We start from the raw sequence: 23069 nt of genomic DNA, 5'->3' as shown, positions 1-23069 counted from the left end.
GGGAGATGAGAGCCTCTTGTATGCTGCTAAGGAGGCCCTGGGCTTTGCCACGTAGTTTTCAGTTAGCATTTCATTGCTCTCAGGTTTTTCCTATCTTTTTCCAGAGGATCAATCAAGTTTAGCAGTAACCATCTGATTTCATTATGCTTTTAGTCCCACTTTCTCCATAATTCTCAAACATCTGATACACAACATTCAGCTATTAGTGGTTAATCTACTACCAGCGATGGGATCCTCATTACAATCCAGGTGGTGAACGATCCAGCTCTAAAACCCCTTCTTAGTGGCTTCTGTCTGGGATTACATCTGGTCAGGGTTGCCAAATTTAACAAATATAAATACAGGACTCCCAGTTAAAACTGGATTTCAAATAAATAATTTTTAGTATAAATATATGCCATATCTGGGATGTACTTATACTAAAAAAAAAATTGTTCTTCATTGGACATTAAAATTCAGCTGGGCAGCCTGTGTTTTATCTGGCAACCCTACAACAGGTTGGGTTCCCCGGGAAGCAAGCTCTGAGATGGAGTTTAGCCAGAAAGGTGTCAATAAAGAGTGCTCTTAGTTCAACGCCTGTGGAAGGGCGGAGGAGAAAGGAGCAGAAAGGGCAGAGGAAAAGTCAGTCTGCAGTGTAGGCCCAGTGACACACTTGGCCGAACCATGGGGAGTTCTGGCACTAGAATGGCCCTTTAGAGTAGTTCCAAGCTGGGCTGAGCTGCCCAAGCCTTTATACTCGCGCATAGAGCAGTCGTTGGATGAGGGGGCATGTCCTGGGTGAATAGGTCTCTGTAGCCAACGCAGTTCCTGGAGGGGCAGATAGCTGAAGGCCATATGCTGACAGCACTCCCAGCACCAGGGGCAAGAAGTCTTTCCTGATATGGAATCCAAGTAGTAGTGAGAGCATCACAGTGTCCACTACATTTGTATAGAGGATTAAAATATTTTAGAGAAAACATATTTAAGGACATTTCCATTTGAACTCCTATGGATTAAGTGAAATCGTGTACAAATGGAGATCGCCTAGAAGAGACATGGACTATAGATGGTGAGCACCAAGTAGTAGCTGCTTTGATGTCTCTAGAACTGTGAGCCTGGACGGTTCATCCACTGGCAGTGGTAGTTCTTAAGAGTAACAGGTGTTACTGGACTTGCACACGTGTATCTGCTTCCCAGAACGTGATCATTGGCATCACTATGTTGACAACTTCTTTGCTGGGGAGTGCTCTTTGCCTGATGAGGCTGGGTTTGGTTCATTCCTCTAGATACAGCTTTTTAAAAAGGAATGCCTTTAAAAATATATTCAAAGTTAATTATTCTCCTTTTCCCATTACAAGCACTAGATCCTTCCTTTGGAAGTGGCAGAGGAAGGCGGAAAATATGATCATAAAGTCAGGAAACAGTGTCTCCTCTTGATGCGCGTTCTTGAGCTGTGATGCTGGGTGAATTACTCATCTTCTCTGACCTCTTTCTTAGACTTTAAAATGAGAGGGTTGGATCGGGTGTTCTATAAAGGTCCCATCTAATGTTGATCTTTTGTAATCCTATGGTGATGTATGTGGCCTCTTGGCAAATGAATTTGGGACACTGACAATGCCAGATTGCTAGTCACAAGAACCTAGCAATTTTAGAATTACTTGTTTTTTTTAAACTTTTTTATTTTAGAAGTAGTTTAACCACCACTTCTTAAGTAGCTCAGTTTTTGAGGCTGATCATAGCAGATTGCTTGGAGGGAAAAGCAGTGTGACAAATTAATTTCCTTCTGATTTTAAATCTTACAGTGAATGGCTATAAGATTGGATATCTTAGCATCACTTGCAAAGTCTGAATGATACAATTAATGGGGCAAGACTACTATTTTATCTATGGACTTTTCTTTCTCTTTTCGCTTTGTATTTTAATGACAGAAGTCATCAGCAATGCATGCCTGGGCCATGCGCTAACAGAGACACTTATAGCGAAGGTTATAAAGAAGCTCTATAGAATAGATCAAGGCAATAGGCTCTTGAACTGTTTTTTTTTTTTTCCTTCATTATTTGGGGGCAGTTTTATTGTAAATTTGTTGTATAACTAAGGGACCATCTTTTTGTGGTGTGAAGTGTTAACTAGCTAATCAGAGCAGCAGATAAAAATGATGCTGGATCAGAAAGAACAACAAGGTCAATCTGGTTCCCTGTAGGAATGAACTATAAAAGTAACAACTATAATTTATTCAGAATCACATATTTTTCAGAGCATTTCTCCTTCCACATGACAAATCGAAGGAGGTTAAGTAATATTATTGCCCACATTTTACAAAAGAAACAGAGGTTCTGAGGCATTAAGAGACTTGCCCAAATTCACACAAATCCAGTTTTTAAAATTTGTTCTTTTTTATTTATTTTATTATTTTATTTTTTATTTTTATTGGGGAATTGGGGGGATGGGAACAGTGTTGGGGAATTGGGGGAAGGGGAACAGACAAGTTGCTGTCCTTTTGTTCTTCAGTCTAGTTGTGGAGGACGTTGCTTCACTGGCCCAAGTTGGCACCATCATTGCGCTCTTCCTGGGCGAGGCAGATCAGTCGCCGGCTTCTGGACGGCCGCTCACTGTGGCTGCTGGCCGCTCACGCTGGCTGCTGGCTACATACAGTAGCCCATGGCAACCCACTGCCACAGGGACTGCAGCCTACGCCGTCGCTGGCGACTCATGGCAGCCCAGCTCCAGGTTGAGCTGTTGTTCAGCATCTTAGCTGTGGAGGGCAGTGTCACTGGCCCTCATATGTGGGATCCGAACCGGGGCCCTCTGGCATCCCAAGCAAGTTCTTAACCATCGCGCCACTCGGCTGGCCCTGTTCTTTTTTATTTTTTAGCCCCAAATGTTATGTCCTTTTCAGTTGCTTTGCCTATGCCAATAAATTAGCAAATCTTCATTGCATTTCTGTCTATGTAGTTCTAGTTATTAGTTTTACATTTTTCATGGTTTTCTATAGAGAAAACATAGTCCATGCCATGATTTTTCAGTATTCAGAAGGAGATAGCAAATTGCAAGAGTTTTAACAGGAGCAACCAATATAATTCTACCACAATATTTTTTTTGGTTGTTTTTTTCTTTTAAATGTTACATGTAAATTAACAAGAGGTAAAAATAACAATACACTTGTTTCAATATGTGATTGTATTCAGTGATGATTATTTTATTGACTAATTAGATTAAAGTTAAAGAAATTACAACCAAAAAAGAGACAGTCACCATTATTTGTTGTCCAAAATTGTTCAGAATCTGTGGTTACAGATTAGAAATTGTGGCCTTTAATGATGTGATACACAAGGTCAGCAGCTGAATGAAGACGAAAAAGCCCTATCACAAACTTATTCTTTAGATGGTTTCACATCAAATAGTCATAGCCAAAATCTACTCTCTGCAGCTGGAAAATGACACCTGGCTCTTCAAGAATTGTAGTCTCATTTGACTTTTCACCTTGCAACCTTGAAGGGACTAAAACTGTGATGGTGCCTAAGATCAGAAGCCCTTGTTTTAAAACTTTCACCCCAGAACTCTTTCTCTGTCATAACACCTGTGCTTAGTGATACCTTGAGACCATAACCACCTGCACAGCTTCAAGAGGAAATGTTATCAGTTGAAAGAAAATGCTTTGAAATAAGAGTCCAACCTAACTTTGAGGGTGGGAGGGTGGTTTTATTTACTTTCCAGTGGGAAGCTCTCTAAAGAAGAAGTAGAGAATTATCTGGCTTGATTCTGACATCAGAAGTGCAGATATTTGGAAAGCGCTTTAAAGCAACTTTGGTATAAGTGACAGTGGAAACTGCTAAAATGATATCTTGATTTAAAAACATTCGCAGTGAGCCCGAACCTTTTTTTTCTTTCTTTCTTTACTCAAGTACTGCTTGCAGGAAAGAATGAGTAAAATCTTAATTCTTTTCACTCTGTAAAGACAAACTTTCAACCATATTATAAAATTACCCATTAAACCTTGATCAAATTCAGTTGTCCTTATAGATTACATTGCCATAGAAAAAAAAAAAAAAAAAATTTCAGTATAAGCTTCTCTAGTAGTGAGCATATGATTCTTTACCCATTATTAAGGAAGCAAGATAGCTCAGATATCAAGCAAGACTGGGGGTTTTAAAACTTTTCCCTAAAAGGAATATGTGCTAATTTAATAACTAACTTCTTTGGGTCACTGCCTTATATATCATTAGTATTGTCTATATTACTATTGCTCACATGGTTATTACTATGAAGTTATATTCACATCCAGGTCCCCTGTATCTAGCAACAGCAACACACTTGTTTAAATGCTTTAAAAGACTAGCATTCACTAGACACATCCATCCTGAGCATGAAACTCCACTTTTTTACAAAACATGAATTTGAAAAGAGTATTTTTAAAAAGTTGTGATGACATGAAACAACCCATCTAATTACAAAGTGGGGGGGAAAGTTTCAAATACCCTTGAATTCTGAGAACACAACAAAAAGTTCCCTAATATCTTCGTAGGTATTTTCAGGGGTGGGGAGATTTAAATATTGAAATCTGTACATTCCCCTAAGTTTTAAAATGTGTCTATTAATAAGGTATAAAACCAGGACTCAGGTTCACTGAGAATGGATTTGGCGCCAGTCAAAAAGTTTCCGAAGCTCACCCCCAACATACACAAGTATCCAGTGAGGGCCAATTGCTGGTAAGTCGTTACATAAGAGTTTCCCTGGGTCCCCCTCCTCGCTGCAAGGCCCTAGTCACTTTCTAGATTCCTCTCTACTGTCAGTGGCCCTGCCTGGACTTCAGTGCCAGGTGAAGGATGTTTGAAGAACTGAGTTGGCAGGAAAACATACGTAATAAGAACATTTCAGAGCAAGTTAAACTGGAGTTATCTCCTGGCATTCAAGGGGATCAGATCATATCCTTTGAAACTATATTAGGGAAAGAACAGTTCACTAACTGCTTTTAGGAAGGCCACTTAATTGTATGCTGTTCTCACCCTTTCCCTTTACCAAAAATTAAATTACCACTTCTTGGTCTGGAACAAAAGAAAACAAACAGGCTCTGGTGAGTCAAGCCCTTCCAAGGCTCAGGCTCACTTTATATGCTAGATCGGGGGCCAGCAAACTTTTGCTGCGAAGGGCCAGAGGGTAAATATTTTAGGTTTTACGGGCCACTACCCAACTTTCTTGCAATGCTTCAATTCTGCCATTATAGAGCAAAGTAGCCACAGACTATAACACATACCCAAATGCATGTAACTGTGTTGCGATATAACTTTATTTACAAAAACAGTTGATGGACTGGCTGTGGCCTGAGGGCCATAGTTTCCCATCCCTGTTCTAGATAACAGCCACAACGGTGCCGCTCTTCGGAAAACTGCAACGTACTTCTCGCGGTTCTAGCTAGATTGAGGCCCCCACACACAGTGTTTAACTCTGAGAGTGGGTCCATAGCTGTGGTAGCTTCAGTGAGACCTGACGCTGGTTTATGACCCACAGCTGCAAACCAGCCTGATCAGAAATTGACAGGAACCTGGAAGGGCCTATTTCTGTTTCACTAGGAAACCCTGGCATGTAGCTAGCTGTTCCTGGCTTTTGCTAATCTTGGAACGGCAATCAGAAGGTCTTTCTGGTGCTGTGGTGACAGGTGCAGATGCCGAGAAAGGTAATAACTTATAGGTAACATGGTACCTCAGCAGCCTTAAAGGGTCAGTGCCGCTTCCACAGGCACCAAATACGACAAGCGTTGAGAAATTCATTGCTCAAGCAATTGGGCTGATCAACTCAGAGGTCAATTGGCTCAGCACATTGCTAAAAACCAAAAACCAAGACCAAATCTATAAAAGTGGTGAGAGCAGCAATAGCCAAGAGTCGCAAAATTCCCTACAAGTACAGAAAATCTCGCCCATCGTCTTAGCCAGCCCTTTCATCTTACCAGTAGAGAAAACAAGGCCTGAAGAGGCAGCGGTAACTTGCCCAGTGAGTTTGTGGAGGAATCAGCAAATCTCAGCCATTTTGACTTCCAATCTGTTCTTTTCCTCTGAAGAATCTGAATTTAAAGGGCATTTACCAGCCATATGCACACTCATGTCACGAGATTATGACAGCTAAGCACCTGGCTACCCTTAAAGACAGTTTTCTGTTGGGATAGAAATGGTGCCAGAGAACTTCTGAAATTTCCTGAGGGGAACAGAACGCATCCCATCACTGGTTTAATGTAGCTGATAAAAACCGCACAGGATAAAGCATTAAATGGCCATCTTCCCATGAATATAAATGCTTGTCTCTCATATTGTATGATAACATGGCAAGAACAGACTGGGAAGTTCTTAAATCAAAGTTTGCATTGATCTGTTTCCCTCCTAACAAATCAAAGGCAAACGTTATCCTCATATCTTTGGTGTCCGTGACATAGAGGATCCCTCGGGCAATGAAGGCGTTGCCGGCCTTGGATTTGGGGTACGTGGTATTGATGTGTTGCACCACAGAGAATGTCCTCTCATCCAACTGGGCTACAAGAATGCTCGAGCCATCCACAATGGAAGCATAGATAATCCAAAGGCCCTTTTCATCTACAGCTAGATTGAAGTAAGTCTTGGAATTGGCAAAGAGGTATTTTCGATCAAAATACAAGGCATTTTCAAGCTTCAGAGTTTTGGATGTTTCTTTGCCAAATTCAAATCTGAAATGTGTAAAACAAACAATAAAAGTATATGAGTCACCATTTTTGTGGACAAAGGTGGTTTTTTAGCCTCCTTTATTAAACTGGGTTGGGGCCTGTGATTCTGCATTTCTAGTAAGTTCCCAGGTCACACCTGTTCTGGTCCATCCCAATGCTATAAGCAGCGGAAGTGTAAAGGACATCTAAGTGTCCACCTATTAGCTGTGTGACCCCAGGGGAATTTCTTAACCTCAAGAATCCTTAAGTGTTTGCTGACCTGAAATGCCCTCTCAAAGATTCCTAGAGTTGCAGAGGGCTGCAAAAAGATGATCTAATTCAGTCCTTTCATTTTACAAATGAACAAGGAGAAGTGACTGGCCCAGGAAGACCCGAGTAAGTAGTGAGTTCACCAGGGTTTGAACTTAGGTTTTCTAACTCCAAGTTTGGGGGTTCTTCTTCCACTCTATGCTGGAATTTGAAGTAAAAAATTTCACAGCAGCCTCAATGAAGAAGAAAGTCAGCTGGAAGAGATGGAGCAGAGTCATGGCGGTGAAGTCAGCTTTTTTGTCTGGTACGTGACTGGATACATGAAGCCACGGCATGGAACCCTGTGCCCTCAGCTCCTAGGAGACCACCTGTTTGATTTGACCTACTACAAATCTAGACCGTATCAAAAAGTGAATTACGATTCAAAAGTTATCTCACTCCAGGAATGAAAATTCAGGGAAAAGGAAAACACTAGAGGGTGCCATTGGGCAGCAGCAGAAATGTGAAGCCTGTGACTCTGGGGATGTTCATAGAAGCATAACAAACCTGGAGCCAATTAAGAAGCCCTGAAGTAAGTTTGAGGAGAAACCAGAGAAGAGGGAGGGCTTGAGAAGGCCCTGCCTGCCCACCTCAGCTCACGGGGCTTGCCTTCCTCCGAACGCCTGGAGTTCAGGGCTGCTGCTGGGTCCTTGCCTGGTACTGCACCAGCAGCCGCAGTCCCTGTTGAGGCTGTCTCTCTCCACAAGAAAAGGGTCTAACTGGGTGTCTCTCCCTCTGCTCCCAGCTTGCGGCCTGGCACAGAGCAGGGCCTCAGGACAAGCCTCTGAACCAGGGCATCGAAGCAAGCTTAGCTTCCTTAGAAGATTCTTCCTTAAAGGGGCTAATCCTCTTTCTGGGGCTCATTCCCAGACCACCCCACCCTATTAAAAGCCCTATATAAATGGCAACAGGGAGCCACAGGGTTAAGTGAGGAGACATGGCAGGCAGGAAGGAGCATGTCTGGGGAGTGATGACTTTGGAACAGGAGGTGGGTCCGCTGTCCTTTTCTATTAGCACAAGACTCTTGCCCAGATGAGGTTGTTGGGGGCATGATGGGATGATGGGGCAGGCTGGTAGATGATGGGGTGAGAGGCAAGGAAGAGGACACTTCCAGCCACAGCTGACACGTGTCTAATGTGGCTGGTTTAACTGCATGTTATACTGGAAAGCCCGTCCCCATCCTAACCTGAGCACTCCAGTGAGAAAGCGTGTTGAGGCTGAAGAAGGCAGGAGGCAGGAGAGAGAAGATCCTAGTCCTCCCTCAAGGAGCTTGTCTCTTGTCTACAATGACTAGGACCTGGGCTTTCATAATACTGGGACTGTTGTTTCAGATAGGGCTACAGCTAGAGGGCAGCGGAGGCTCTGGTCCACCTCTTTATTTCTACTGAGGATGTGGAGACCACAGGAGGAGGTGTCTCTTGTCCAAGCCCATGGAGTGAGTCAGTGAGTAGGTGGAAGAGTTGGAACTGAGTTCACTGCTTTGATGTGCCCAAGATGACCTGCTTCTGCCTCTAAAGCCCAGAACTTGATTTCTTCTTGAGCCATAAAGACAGAACTTTAGCAATTCATGTGGGGAGCCAGGAAGACTCGGCTGCTGCCCTGGGCACAGTCTACCCAGGTGACTCCCTCCCTTCCCCTTGGGTAAGCAGAAGGTGGCCTGGCGAGGGAGCCCTCAGGATGACAGATCAGTCTGAAGGCAGAGCCCCTGACGTTGCGATGCGGTCCCTAGTCTTAAAAGATCTCAGTTGCGATGTGAAATTCTTCACACTCAAAGATTTTCAGAACAAAACTGATTTCGGGGTCTGGTACCTTCCTGCCAGAGGTAGCTCTGGGTTCTGGCTGCATTTCTCAAAGGATGAGAAAGCTGCAGCCCCTTCCCACTTCCGGTCTCCTGTCTGGCTCTGACCTGACTCTTGGTGTCCAGACCGGCAATAAATGCAGACCCCAGGCAAGGGCTGGGACATGGGACTCACTTTTCCTGTCCTGTAGTTCATTCAGTCAGCAAACCCTGATTGACCTCTGACTGTGTGCTAGGCCCTGGGGACATAAAGTGATGGAAACACAAATCGCTCAGGGATGACTACAGCGCCACACAGGAGGTGATGTCAGGGATGCCTGAGAAGGTGCTGCAGGGCCTCAGGGGACTCACCTCACTATGGTGTTGGAGCCTCCTTTGTGGTAGTAGAGAGAGCTGTTGTAAACGGCATGCCCACAGCCGTGGAAATAATACGGGAGGTGGATGAGCGAGTAACTGCCATTCAGCAGGGAGGGCTGGTCTTTGAATTCCTTCATCCTGATGCCTGCAGGAGGGAAGCCAGGGAAAGGCTGTTACCATCTTCTGGTCTGGCAGTCACAGCTTGGGAGTGAGCGGAGGGAGGCAAGTAAAAAGGAGGGAAGTTGGAATGAGATATCCGGCAAGGGACCTTGTCCAGTTTGCAGAGTCTCAGACTCCCAAACTCAAAGTCCAGTTTTCTCCTATGGATTCTGAAGTGTCTTTCAAATGCAGTAGCCACGGACGCAGCTTTGCCCCTCCCAGGAAAACTGTGTCACCGCCCCCCCCCATCCCCCCTGCCTCACTCCAGATTGTTTATAAAATTTTCTATCAGACTGACATAGGCCTATCCCAGGAGTAGCAAATCCCTGGCAGTGGTTAGTCACCTCCTGCCTTCACAGCAGCCGCGGCTAATTCACATCATTCCACTTGCCTTTTGAACCCCAGAATGCCTCTCAGCTGGTAATCTGGGCAGTCACTGCCAGCTGATCAGTTAGCCTTGAAGAAACAAAGCAGCATATCTCAGCTATTGCTCTGACCAGTGAGTATGGCCAGACCCTTTCTGGAATGAGATCACTGCTACCACACCAGCAATTCCTGACCACATCCCTTTGGGGCAGTATGACTACAAGTCATGCTCAGATGCAGTGTCCCTGCAAGATGGCACTTCACCCTCTCCTCTGGGCTCTCTGTCCACCAGATATCTGAGAAAGATGGCACCCCTGGGGCGTGCCAACCTCAGAGACAGATGGACAGTGCAAAGGGTTTTGTCTCTGACATTTCTTCCCCATTATGGTTTTGGGGTTTATGAGGCCATCAGTCATAATGCTACGTTGTTTCCTTCTGGATACGTTGCCTAAAATTGGATAAGTTACCTTAGGGGTGCCCTAGTCATGAGCCATCAGTGTGCTCAAAGGAGAAAAGTATTCTGCCCATTCATTTGTGCTTTCTAAAATGGAGAGCAGTTGTTACACCAATTAGCAGGGATTTCAGAGCCACAGAAAGAGAATATCAGCCCGAAGGTAGGCAACAGATGAAAGACACAATGACAACACAGATACAGATCACCTGCCAAGTGAAGGTACCTGAAAAATGTTCAGTCACCCAGATCCGTTCATCACTCTTGTTAGCAGACTCTCTTATCCAAGTCCCAAATGTCTCCGTAACTTTTAATACTTGCATTGGATTTCCAATGGAAGTGATCATGGATTCTACCAAAAGTGGAGAAAGTTACTCGCCTGCCAATTATGAATTTAAGGTATCCAATTTCTGAATTTCAAGATAGGTTACTTTGTTTCTGTACCTGCTTGTGGGGAATGGTGTTCATTGACTTTCTCATCAGCTTTTCCAGCCAAGGTATCATCATTGGGGACAGCACATGTCTCACCTAAAACAACAATAATCAGAGCAAATGCAGGTGGCACAGCGAGACTTGTGTAACTCTATAATTGGTGCTTTCTACAGATCTAGGCACATAAGCATCCCTTACAATAGACCAACCAAGTTTTTTGGTTGCTTGCTTTAAAACAAGTCATACACTTACAGATTTTCCCCCCTTCTTGGTAAGTGACTATAGTTGCTAAGATGGTACGATGCCAAGAGGATTTCAGTAAAAGAGGGAAAAGCGGCCTGAGCCAATCCATTCAAGCCCTCAGCAATCTGAGGAAAAGAGGTTTACTGACGCTTTCCTGGTCTCTCTCGGCAGGTGGTGTTACTATCATGACTGCATTGTTCTGGAAGGATTTTCACTTTCAGGGACGCTGACAGAGAGGGGTGAGGAGCAGCCTCATGAGAGGGTGGCCCACTTTACCCCTTCTTCCTGGACTGCCAGGGGAGGAGTCACAGAGGAAGAATGCAACTTGACGCAGCCCAGCCCAGAGACATTTGAGCCCCTCACCACCGTTTCCCCACCTGCCTCTGCTTGAAGGCCTATGGAATTCAGGTCCTTGATGGATACCTGATCCGCCGTTGGTTTGAGGCTACACCTGAACTAAAATTCATCTCCTTCCTCTTGTCATTGTTCCCAGAACAAATGGGCTTAATTCAGACCTTTGGTGAAGAGGTGGCTCAGGGTGGCAGAAGCAGGACAGGAGGAGGGGAGGAACATGGTCAGTGACAAGACAGAGGGAGTGGATTGACTGGGGTAAGGGCCCTGGTCTGGAGCAGGCTGGGGGCAAATTGGGCTTTTTGGGAAAGGCCAGGCCCACTTGCCTAGACAAATTCTGAGGGATTCCCATCACCTTGTGGCTGCTAGATAGAAAGGAGCGTCTCTGTTGTCAGTAGGGAAGCTCACAGAATAATCTGGAGAGGTTTCTTTATCAGTAAAATAAGGGGGCAGGCCCTCTATGATCTCTAAGCTTCTTTCTAGCTGGAAGAGCAGCGTTTCTCTGAAGTCCTTTCACCCAGTGGGAGCAGTCTCAGGGATCTGTTCTGACTCCTCCACCTTCAGTCCTGCAGCCTCTGAGCTTCAGCTGGAGTTTCTACTTAGGAACTTGGGCTTTGCACAAAAAAGAGACAGGGAGACCCTCCAGTTCTTAGTCTGAAGAAAAGGCTTTCATTAATTCCTTTTGTGCCAAATTGCTTCTAAAGCTGTGGGGGCAGGAAAGGGGTTAAAGAAATGGAATTGGAGCAGGAGAGAGGGCCAAGTTCAGATGCAGGAAATCTGGCAACTGAGGACTCATTTTTAGGGGGCAGAGTGGAAGATAGTGGCCTCTCACTTAGAGCAGTCTTCACAACTCTGGGGCCCAACTCCTGCCAGCAGCCTCTCAGCAGACAGGCCAGGCAGAGGAGAAGGCTTCTCCACCCACCCACTGTCACTGGCTGACAGAGCCTTGGCAAATTAGAATTCCACGAAGCTCTGTCAGATCTCCCCTCCTCTCAGGCTAAGGTCCCCCCTCAGTTCATTCTCCAAGGGAAGCTGAACAAAGGGCTGATGCTAACGGAGGGGGTGGCGCTGAACACCAGCGAATGAGCAGCTAACTGCTGGGCAGAATTGTACTCAGACTCCATTTAGGGGTGTGTGTGTGTGTGTGTGTGTGTGTGTGTGTGTGTGTGTGTGTGTGTGTGCTTTATGTAGCACATACTGGCCCACTCTGACAGCTGAGTGCGTGCCCCCAAAATGCCTTCCAGAAAAAATAGTGCACTGAACAGAGCTAAAGACTTTAGGAAANGTGTGTGTGTGTGTGTGTGTGTGTGTGTGTGTGTGTGTGTGTGTGTGTGTGATCTTTATGAAGCACATACTGGCCCACTCTGACAGCTGAGTGCGTGCCCCCAAAATGCCTTCCAGAAAAAATAGTGCACTGAACAGAGCTAAAGACTTTAGGAAAGTGGCTGTGAAATCCACAGCAAGTGTGAGAGACACTCCAGGCAGGGCCCTCCTCTCTGCCACCGAAGTGACAGCACCAAGCTGTGCCCCCTCAGGGCCTAAGTAGGTGAGTAGGTCCCAGGTCACCGCTTGTGGGAAGTTTTGGCATCACCCTCGAAGTATTTTCCATTCAGGTGGCTCTTGATTTCTAATTAGCTTTCAATCCTGTGGCCACCTCTGTTACAAACTGGCCAAAGAACAAGTCCTCTTGGTCTACCAGAGATCAGGTGTTCCCTGCCCTGGATTGGCTTAGTCTCAAAGTGTGAATTTCCATCTCCAAAAGGAAGACGCTCTAAGAGTGGAGGTTTTACAGTCAGGCACACCTGGGTTTGAGTCCTAGCTCTGTCACTTGCTAATTGAGCGTCCTTTGGCAAGCTATTTTAGCAACGCGAGGTTTCAATTTTGTTCTGTAAATTGGTGACAATAACAATTCATATATCCTAGGATTGCTGTGAGAATTAAATGAGCTAAGCACTTAGCACCATGCCTGGCCCATTGCTAGTGCTCAAAGCTTAGTAGTGCTGTGGGGAGTTAACCAATCTGAACTTGCCCACCATCTCCTCCAGCATCCGTCAAGCCCTTCATGCTCCAAAGTGAACAGCTTAACCCTCCAGATGATTTCAGGGGAGAGGGATGGTGGATTTGGCAAGGAAGAGGAATAGTCTGGTGGTAAGTGAAGGGAGAAGCATGAGGAAAGCAGGTGGGAGGCTGAATTCTAAACTTGCCACCGGTCCTCATTCCCAGGACAGGCTGCTCAGGCTTTCCACAAACATGTTGCAAGAGGGAACTCTCACTTTGGACAAAATCTCCTCCCACTATTTAAAAACTCTGATCACAAAACCTGGGTGAAGCCCCAGAGTTGGGACATTAGCAGAAGAGACAGGTTCCCTGGGGCAGGGTTGGTTGGTGACCTTGGCACTGGCCGTTGAACACATTCGGCTGCCGAGAGCCTTTCGATCTTCTGCTTCCGGGGGGTCCTGGGGGACCTGGAGGGCCCGGGGGCCCAGGTAGGCCAGGCGGGCCTGGTGGACCTGGGTCACCTTTGGCACCTGGAGAGAGAGAAAGGGGGTAGGGGAGAGAGATTGATTAAAGGGTCATAATCAGAGATGGGTTTCACACCGGGGAAAAGGACAATGAGCAACAGCAGGGAGGCTCGCTGAGCAGCCCCTCCCAGAAGTGACTGTGCCTTAGCCCGCGTCTACGCAGAGCTGAGGAAGCACCCACAGGAAGTGCTGAGTTCCAACCATATGACAGGAACTGTGTGCCACGAATTTTACAAATCTCCTCCCTGTCGTTTTTCCCAGCAACTCTGTGAAGCAGCACTGATAGCCCCTCAGTGACTTGAGTCTGAGGGAAATTCAGTGCTTTGCCCAACCTGAGTAGGGCTGGAACTCAACCTCACGCAGGTATCCAAAAGCTCCAAAGCTCATCCTTAGTTCACTGACTGATGTCAGTGGATCTATCTCAACCCTGACTGCTTATTAGAATCACCCAGGGAACTTTAATACAATTCTAATGCCTGGGCCCCATCCCAGACCAATTAGATCAGAATTGTGGGGAGGCTGGTCATCTGCATTTTAAAAAAAATTTAATTTTGCAATTACAGTTGACACACAATATAATATTAGTTTCAGGTGTACAGCATGGTGGTTAGACATTTATATAACTTACAAAGTGATCATCCCGATAAGTTGAGTACCCATCAGACACCATACATAGTTATTAAAATATTGACTATATTCCCTATGCTGTACTTGACATTCCTGTGATTGCTTTTATTCATCTGTATTTTTTAAAGTCTCTAACTGTGCAGCCAGGTATCAGGAGCTCCTGTCCAGCTTGGTGACCTTGAGCAGGCAGCTTAATCCTGCTGAGCCTGCTTCTTCATCTCCAAATTGAGTCTCATACTCCCTCCCCTCCCCTTTAGAATGACTGAGGTCACTGGGGTGAATGCTGACAGCTGGCACCCCTACACACCTGCGGGCAGCCATTCCTCTAACTTATGGTAGCTAATGTGGATGCAGCCCTCTGCAGGGGCCAGTAGTTCTGGAGCTTTCATAAGGACACCACTGAGCTGGGTTGTTCAGCCCTTTGGTTCTACCCCCCTGTCTGGCGCTGACACTGGTGATCTAAGGTCTTTTTAGCGGCCTCTTCCCAGTCAGACCAAATAAGCCTTTTCAGTCTCTTTAGAGTGAGCAAGCAGGGGTCACAGAGGCTGGAGGTGGGTCCGTGCCCACACTGGAAGGGGCAGAGATCTGTAGACCCGGCAGACATGAGCCAACCCTCTTACGCCTTCTCTGTTCTCTGACCAGAGGATGCACTCAGCTCTGGCCTGGTCTCCTGAATTGGGGTACACACAGGGAGGTTGCTTTTCTGAATGGTTTGTCATCACACCTCACTTGTTCAGTATCGGGGAATGCAGTACTCTGGATGTAGAGACTTCCATAATAACCGAAGTGTAACACAATCTTTTGTTTTTAAAATATATTCACATTGGAATCTAAAAAACTGAATAAATGAGAAATGTAAACAGAAATAGTCTCAGAGACACAGAGGAAAAACTGAGGGTTACTAGTTGGGAGGGGGTGGGGATGAAGGAGAAAGGGAAGGGATGAGACAATACAAATTGTTAACTACAATATGACCTCAGGGATAGAAAAGACAGTCTGGGGAATATAATCAATAATGTAAATATTTTTTAGGGGGCCAGATGGACTCATGTCTTGTTAGGGAGACCACTGCGTAGACAGTGTAAAGGCCTGACCACCGCACTGTATTTCTGAAGCTGATGTTGAATAATATTGTATGTCAACTATAATTATATATACATATAGTCATGGAACATGGAGTAGAGAGTGGGAATGGAGTCAATGTAATTGTAATAGATAAGTATGATATCGGGGGTGGGAGGGCAGTAGATTGGGGAGAAGGGTTGTTTCTGTATGAGGGGTGAAAAGGATAACTATTGCATTATTCTGTACACCTGAAACTAATAATAAAAAATAAATAAATAAAATATATTCACATCTATTACCCTGTCAAAACACTTCTTAAATTCAATGTATTTTGCATAGCAACCTCCCCTGTTTATGAAAGAGAGCATGTTAGACACAATTTGATCTTTCCTTGATGCTTGGGTCTTAGCACAGTGTCTGGCAAATAGCAGGTGCTCAGTATATTTTCAATGGATGGGTGGGCGAGTGATTCAGGGTCATTATTCTGAATATCTATCATCTTAGCTTCTTAAGAACAGATGTCATGTCTTAGTCATTTTCATATTCATAGTCTCAGCTTTTAGCAAAGTCCATAATTCATTAACGGTGCTCTCTGATATTCAATAGATGTTTACTGAATACATTAATAGGATAGTTATGTTTTTATGATATAAATGGTCTCCAAAGCACTGTGCTTTAAAAATTCTCCTGCCTCATCCTACTCCATGACCATCTCCTATCACTTACTCTTCCCATCCCGTGATGGTCTTTCTGTGGCTCACTGCACCTCTTCCTTCACCCCCACAGACACCAACTATCTGCTTTTAAGTGGGGCTGTATATCAGAAAAAGATCAGCAATGCTGTTTGTCCCAATATTCTATGTCAAAGGCTTAGTTAGGATATGAGCCCGAGGATGGTCCGACTTTGTGAAAGTGCCTGTGATTTCTATCAGTTGTTCTCTGAGTATCTTAAATGGCCTGCTTACTTGTATTGTTCTGGAGTGTGCTGGATTTAATAGATATTTGGAAAAAGGAAGCTTCTTTTATCCTAATTCAATCCAACCAAGATGTTTAGCTCTGAATTACTTAACATACTTGTGCTTAGATCCCAGATTTGGTCTTGCCAACATTGTGTGACACAGTTTCCTCCTTTTTAAAAGCACAGAACTTTAAAACATGCTACAAAACAGGTGGCCACCTACTCATAAGGCAAATGAAGAGAGAAAACCCAGAGCAGCCCTGGCATTAAAGCCCAGGCAGGTCTCTGGGCCTGTTCATCCTGGAAGAGGGCCTGAGCACCAGCCTCTTACCTGTGGGTAGCAGATCATTGGACACGTCCCCTTTGTCCCCCTTTTCACCCTTCTGCCCTGCTGGGCCCTCATTTCCGGTCAAGCCCAGTTCACCAGTGTCTCCCTTTTCTCCTGGAATTCCTGTGGCTCCAGGTAGCCCTAAGAAAAATAATGATCTATTAGCTGTTGTGCAAGAAATTCTGGCACACTTCTTTGTGATATTGTACTGTGTACTTTTTAAAAAATTATTTGCATTTATTTATTTTAAACTGAGCCATTCTGCCACCTGTTGGCAGCTCACCGGCAGCTCAGCTCAGGCCGGGAATCTAACTGGCGACCCTGTTGCCCAGAGCTCGCACTCTTGAGCGAGCTCTTAACCAACTGAGCCACTCGGCCGGCCCTGTACTGTGTACTTTAAAGGTGAAGCAGCTTCAAAAATAAAATACTGAGCACATATAACCATTTTAGGACAGCAGTGTAGCCATGATTAAGGAATAGTATTTCCAACTGACTTTAATGGAACATTTTTAGACATTTGATTGGGACAACAGGATGAAGAGAGGACTGAACCACAAGAGGGACAGTCGCAGAAAGAGTAGAAGGTATGGGCTGATCAGAAGTCTGATCCATCCACGCAGGTTGGAAGGAACACTCAGAGAGGTTGGCTTGATGCTAAACAGTGGGCACTTCATCTACAGCATTTGTTTATTCCTCACAACATACTGGAGTGGAGGCTGGGCACTCATCCTTACTCTCATTTGGTAGAAGTTGGAACTAAGGCCTACAGTTCTTATAACTGATGCTGTTAAATGAGCAGTAAAGATCTTGTGATTCCATCACCAATGCCCTTTTCTGTGACATTCCGATGCAAAATGCTTTTAATCAAAATAGCAAAGCAAGTTGCTTTAGGGCAGGCATTCGAAGGGATGATTACAGTGTGAACAAATTGCAGTGGGTGAAATTTCTGCCTCTGCTCCTGGGGAGCCATTACTACAGGAATTGCACTGCTGCCACACAGCTAGAAATTGTCAAGATCTATGCCATGACCTATCTCAGCACTGCATTATGGGCAGTGCAGGATTCCAATCCCTGGGAGAAAAGGAGCAAGCTAGGTTCATAGGACTGTCACAGCTCACTGCAGGCGGGCAGTTTCCAGACAGAAGCACAGGGAGGGGGAACCCAAACACAGCCTGGCAATTTCACTGCGGCGACGAAACAAAAACAAGAGTTTAGGGACACAGAGGTGGCTAGAATTTTGAGATAGACTATGAGAGATGAGGTAGTTGTGTAGAAACGGCTGGAGAACTTCAGAACTTTAGTTCTTGGCTGAGTAATGATCTGTACAGGGTACAAGACAGGGAAAAAAATGAACAGAAAGCATGTCACTGCACAATTCTCAGAGCCTGCCCAGGGAATGCTCTCATTCCCACCAGTCAAGGCAGAGAGATCTCAGAAAAATGGTGGGATGTTGGGTAGAGCCCTTGGAAAAGTCTTCTTACTAATGGGGCTAAATTAGCCCAAGAGTCAAAGCTGCTGTGGATCCATCATAGCAATGCTTAGAAACATTCTTTGAAAGGATGAACCTGATCTGCAAATCATTTAATTGTATGCCAGAACAGAGTCCAAAATTTGAGTCACTCAGTCATTGTGATGCTACAAATGAACAGTTTAAGGGAAAATCATATGATTATCTCAATGGATGCAGAAAAGACATTTTGTAAAATTCAATACCTATTCCTAATAAAAATTCTCATCCAACTAGGAATGGAGGAAACATCCTCAATCTGAAAAAGGGCATCTATGAAAAATCTACAGCTAACATCATCCTTAATGACGAAAGACTGAATGCTTTCCCCCTAAAATCAGGAACAAGGCATGTTATCTACTCTCATCTCTTTTATTTCAGACTACTGGAGGTCTTAGCCAGTGCTAAAAAGCAAGGAAGAAGAAATAAAGACACATTGGAAAGGCTGAATTACACTTGTCTTTATTTGTAGGTGATATGGTTACTTATGTAGAAAATTTCAAGGAATCTATTTTAAAAGCTACTGTTGTAGAACTCATAAGCACCCAGGGATGCTGAGGTCCTGAGAGAGAAAGCGATTGCCTAATGCTGTGCAAAGATATTGCCACATAAGGATCAACTAACATGATGTCCTATTGCAGGGGGCCAGCCATCTGTTCATCTTGATGATAACCTCCTGGAGATACTGCTCAATAAGATATTGCTCAAAGTGGCAGAGATTCCAGGCAACAGGAAAGAGCTAGAGGCATGTTTTAGTGCAGGTAAAACTTTAGTTCCTCTCAAAGTCTATAACCAAGAGGGCTTAGGATCCACTGCCTTTGCTAATCACCCTGCCAGTCCCCATGCTCCTTCTTATAGGCTGTGGCTAAGTAACTGCCCATTCACCCCTCTCCTGTTTCCCATCAACTTGGACAACCCCCACTCTGTCATCCTTCGGGCATTGCAATTGTTCTCCCTCCAGATTTAAAATCAAACCTGGACTGCCCCCACCCTCACTGCATGCTAGCACCATAGGATTCAGTATAACTTCCCAAGGAAATCATAGAATTCTGGATTGGAAGGCACCTAGAGGGCATTTACATTGACCTCTCATCCAACCTTCAAAGCCTCTCTATCCCCTAAAAGGCTCTTCTCACACCCTTTCAGCAATGGGGAGGTTATTACATCACATCACATCATAGCACATCACAGATCATACTTGAATATTCTGCACTGCCATCAAAGATAATTATTCCTGAAAACACAAATCTGGAGCTCTTAGCACCTTTTCCTTTATGCCAAAGGAGTGGTAAATATTCAAAATGGTTTCTGCTCTTGCATATTCAAGGGACCCTATACACCATCCCAAGGAAAATAACAGTGTACAAAAGAATCTTTAAATGTTGATTACTATTAGAAAATGTAAGGAACAAAGAAGCATTTGCTAGATTTCAGCCAACCTTGAAATCACCTCAGTGAAAACCATGAAATTCAGGTGTAGCTGGCAGTCTTGGGTTCCCTGCTCCTGCCAGCATGATCTCCAGCAGGCATCCTTTACTGAGTGCTAGGGACATAACAGAAGAGGATGCGAGGAAGTACGGAAGCCCCTTCATTTTCAGCGTTTGCTCTGTCATGGATTCAGTAACACAGGGGCAAATCATGCCTCTTGGGTGGGTAATGGCTTGTGATACATCTCTCACAACAGCACTGGCAAAGCATGGGTCCGGGTCATCCCTGCCCAGGGTCATCAGGACATCTTGCCGGAAAGTGGTTTGCTCACTTAAGAGGAACCCTTAATCAGGGATCTCTGCATGAGAAGGCGTTCTTTTGTCAGTATTTTAAATAGGCAATTTGGCACATTATCTGCAGGACAGAAAAGACGAGACCGTTGCCATAGAGTCCAGCCAGCACAATGCACCAAGTATAACTGATATGGTCTAAAGGTTTCACATGCTCAGATTTAGCAAAGCTCAGGGAAATGGTATCTCCTAGTTACTTCAGGATTTTCTTTTTCAGGCATTTATTCTAGTTACAAAAAGCCTTTCTGCATCATCATCCTATTTCCCCTTCTTTTATTCTTTCCTCTTATGCCTTTGATTTTCTTTCTCAGAAAGGCCATGTGTGAAACATGAAAATGTTCATACTGTAATGCAGCTATTGTAAGGCAGCCTCCACAGGGGTGGGTGTTGAAAGCTAAAGATATTAAAGAGCTTTTCTGCTTTTTTTTTTAGCTGAGCCATCCTGCCACTTGATGGCAGCTCACCGGCAGCTCAGCTCGGGCCAGGAATCGAACTGGTGACCCTGTTGCTCAGAGCTCGCACTCTTGAGTGAGCTCTTAACCAACTGAGCCACTTGGCCAGCCCTTAAAGGTGCATTTTGATGCCTATCTGGGTGTGCCTCATCATTTTTAAGGTTTGTTAAGAAAGGGTGGGGGATGTTTTGTCTATATATAGTCTGTCTTTGACCTCTTGTGACCATTGCCTCTGACAAAGTTTCCCCTCGTCTTTGTTGATGAAACTGCCTTGGCCATGCCCTGGCCATGCACTGGTGTCAGAAGACACCACTACCTAATCACATTCACCATCAGAAGACCCGTATGTGGCACTTCCCACCCTGTCCTGACTCAGCTGTACACAGTCACGCTATCACACTGTGTGTCCTGGACTCGACATTGTTTGTCCCATGACTCCTGGCAGCACTTTCTGTCAGAGAAGAAAGGCCAGATGCTGCTTGCCTAACTCGTGTACTAGAGGTGGCTCTCGGCTGTTTTTCTTTCCCGATGGCACCCACTCAAAACAAACAATTTTACCATCTTTAGAGTTGGGGGTTATGTGATGTGTGGGGGTCAATTCCAGCCTCTTCACTGCCGCAGGCGAGGGAGGACAGCTTATTTTTGGCAGGACCATCTGTTACAGGCTGAGAAGAGGGAACAGGGACTAGAGAGAGGGTGTAGCCTAAAACCCAGCCCCAAGACTGGGATGAACAAGGAGGAGGGTGTTTATTTCTGTTTTGATGAAGCTTTGATTTTTAGAGAAGAGACTGTAGCATTAACTCTTAAGTGAGAAAGTGAGACAGATGGAGAGGAAGAAAATGTTTGGTTTTGAGGCACTAGAATGTCAAACTTCATAGAAGATGCTAGTTGCAAAATGACAACATTTAAGTCTCTTAGGTTCAATTATTCTCCTCAAATCTAAGTCAGTGTTTTCAAATGAATACAGGTATTTCCACTTAGATTTCCTTTTGGTCTAAAACCAAGTTTCTCCTTCCCTATTTTTGGAAACAACAACACATAACATTAGTATAGCACTTACTATTTGTCAGGCTGTATTCTAAGTGCTTTACAAGGTGTGATCAAACAATATGGTGAATGTTTAAATGAAAAAAAATTGTTGCAGTTAAAGACACATTGCTGTTAATCCCCCTCAAAACACTCCCTCTCACTTCAAACACACTTATCCATCATTCTTGCTACGTTTTGAAGCAGCTCTGGAAGTCCTCTTTTGTGAGTGTCTTTAGTTGTGCTGTCATGGCTGCCTCAATGTCTTGAATCATTTTGACTTTAGGGAAGAGCCAGAAGTCACACAAAGCCAGATCCAGTGAATATGGTGGATGAGGACACACCGTAATGTTTTTATTTGACAGAAATTGCTGCATACCAGAAGCAATGTGTGACACGGTGCGTTGTCATGATGGCGGATGATTTACGGCACACTTGAAAACACCTTCTCTCAACCACAGCTCACACTCGACTGACAGCACCGAACAGGTTGAAACTTGTCACACACTGTTACTAAGGTTCCACGTGCCGCTTCCCATATTGAAGATACCTGCCTTTCAGTTGGATGGCACTTGGCACAACATTCACTGTATTTTGTGATCACTACAGAAAGGGACCATGTCAGAAAGTGGCAAGACACTCATGAAAGAGAACTTCCAGAACTGCTTCAGAAAGTGACAAGAACGACAGGATAAGTGTGTTTAAAGTGAGGGGGAGTATTTTCAGGGGCATTAATGGCAATGTGTCTTTTACTGTAATACAGTTTTTAAAATTTAAACTTTCACCTTATTTTGTGATTATAATATATATATATATATATATATATATATGGGCTCATTTAATCTTCCTAACAATGCTGCGAGGTTGATACTATTATTGTCCCCATTATACAGATGAGGAAACTGTGGCACAGAGTGATTAAGTAACTTGTCCAAGGGCACACAGCCAGTAAGCGGAAGAGCCAGGATGCAATCCAGTCCTCAGGCTCTGGCTTTATGCTATTCCTCCATCATTCTTAGCATTCCCAGAGCCAGAAACTGAGGGTTTTATCTTTGATACTTCAATCTCTTGGAAACAATTGTTAGGTTGATTTCATCAGGTTAGTCTTCTCAAGAGCCCACAGTGACTGCCAGCTGCCTCCTGCAAACATGGAGCTAAAGCCCCTGGCCCCACCCCAATCTAGCCTGGGTCCCCATTTATACCCAGGGGAAACCTCACTAACAGATCCTCCAAGCCGGTCCTTTCTGTTCTCCCCCTGCAATGCCCTCCTCACCTCCCCTCTACTTATTTCTAAGGTGTCGATCATACTTCTCTCTCTTAGCCTTTATACTTAGCTCTACTGCAAAATCTATCCTCTATCCAGGGTCCTATTTGTTCATTATCTGCACAGGAAAGGGCAGCTTTTGCTGGCAGTATTACTTGCTGTGCAGTATAAGGCAGTCTTCAAATCAGAATAAGCAGTTATTGAGTACATATTTTTGGAAACAACACTTGACATTCCCTCTTTCTGGAGTGCACTCCCATGCCTCCCCTTTCCCACCCCCGCCTGACAAACCACTAATGATCCTTGACCTCTCAGCTGAAATAACAGCCTTCCTTCTCTACAGTCACCACCCTGGCCCAGTAGGTCACATCTCTGCGTGAGACCCTACAGTGCCTTCCTGGGAGCTGACAGTGAGACCCAGACCATTAATCTG

General features: G+C 44.7%; 1 protein-coding gene across 2 annotated transcripts in view; it reads right to left on the bottom strand.

The window, feature by feature from the left end:
• Positions 1-2790: 2790 nt before the first annotated feature.
• Positions 2791-23069, bottom strand: part of GLDN (gliomedin) — a 57114-nt gene continuing 36835 nt past the window's right edge. For both annotated transcript variants that reach the window (XM_019663843.1, XM_019663848.1), the window contains exons 5-10: positions 16613-16750; positions 13500-13637; positions 10528-10611; positions 10310-10435; positions 9102-9252; positions 2791-6667 (exon numbers count right to left, since the gene is read on the bottom strand). In XM_019663843.1, the coding sequence (XP_019519388.1) occupies positions 6190-6667; positions 9102-9252; positions 10310-10435; positions 10528-10611; positions 13500-13637; positions 16613-16750 (1115 nt within the window). In that variant the 3' untranslated portion in view covers positions 2791-6189. The remainder of the gene's footprint in view (positions 6668-9101; positions 9253-10309; positions 10436-10527; positions 10612-13499; positions 13638-16612; positions 16751-23069) is intronic.

Source organism: Hipposideros armiger, unplaced genomic scaffold, assembly GCF_001890085.2.
Source record: "Hipposideros armiger isolate ML-2016 unplaced genomic scaffold, ASM189008v1 scaffold_12, whole genome shotgun sequence".
NCBI lineage: Eukaryota > Metazoa > Chordata > Mammalia > Chiroptera > Hipposideridae > Hipposideros > Hipposideros armiger.
This window is presented reverse-complemented; position numbering and strand designations above follow the sequence as displayed.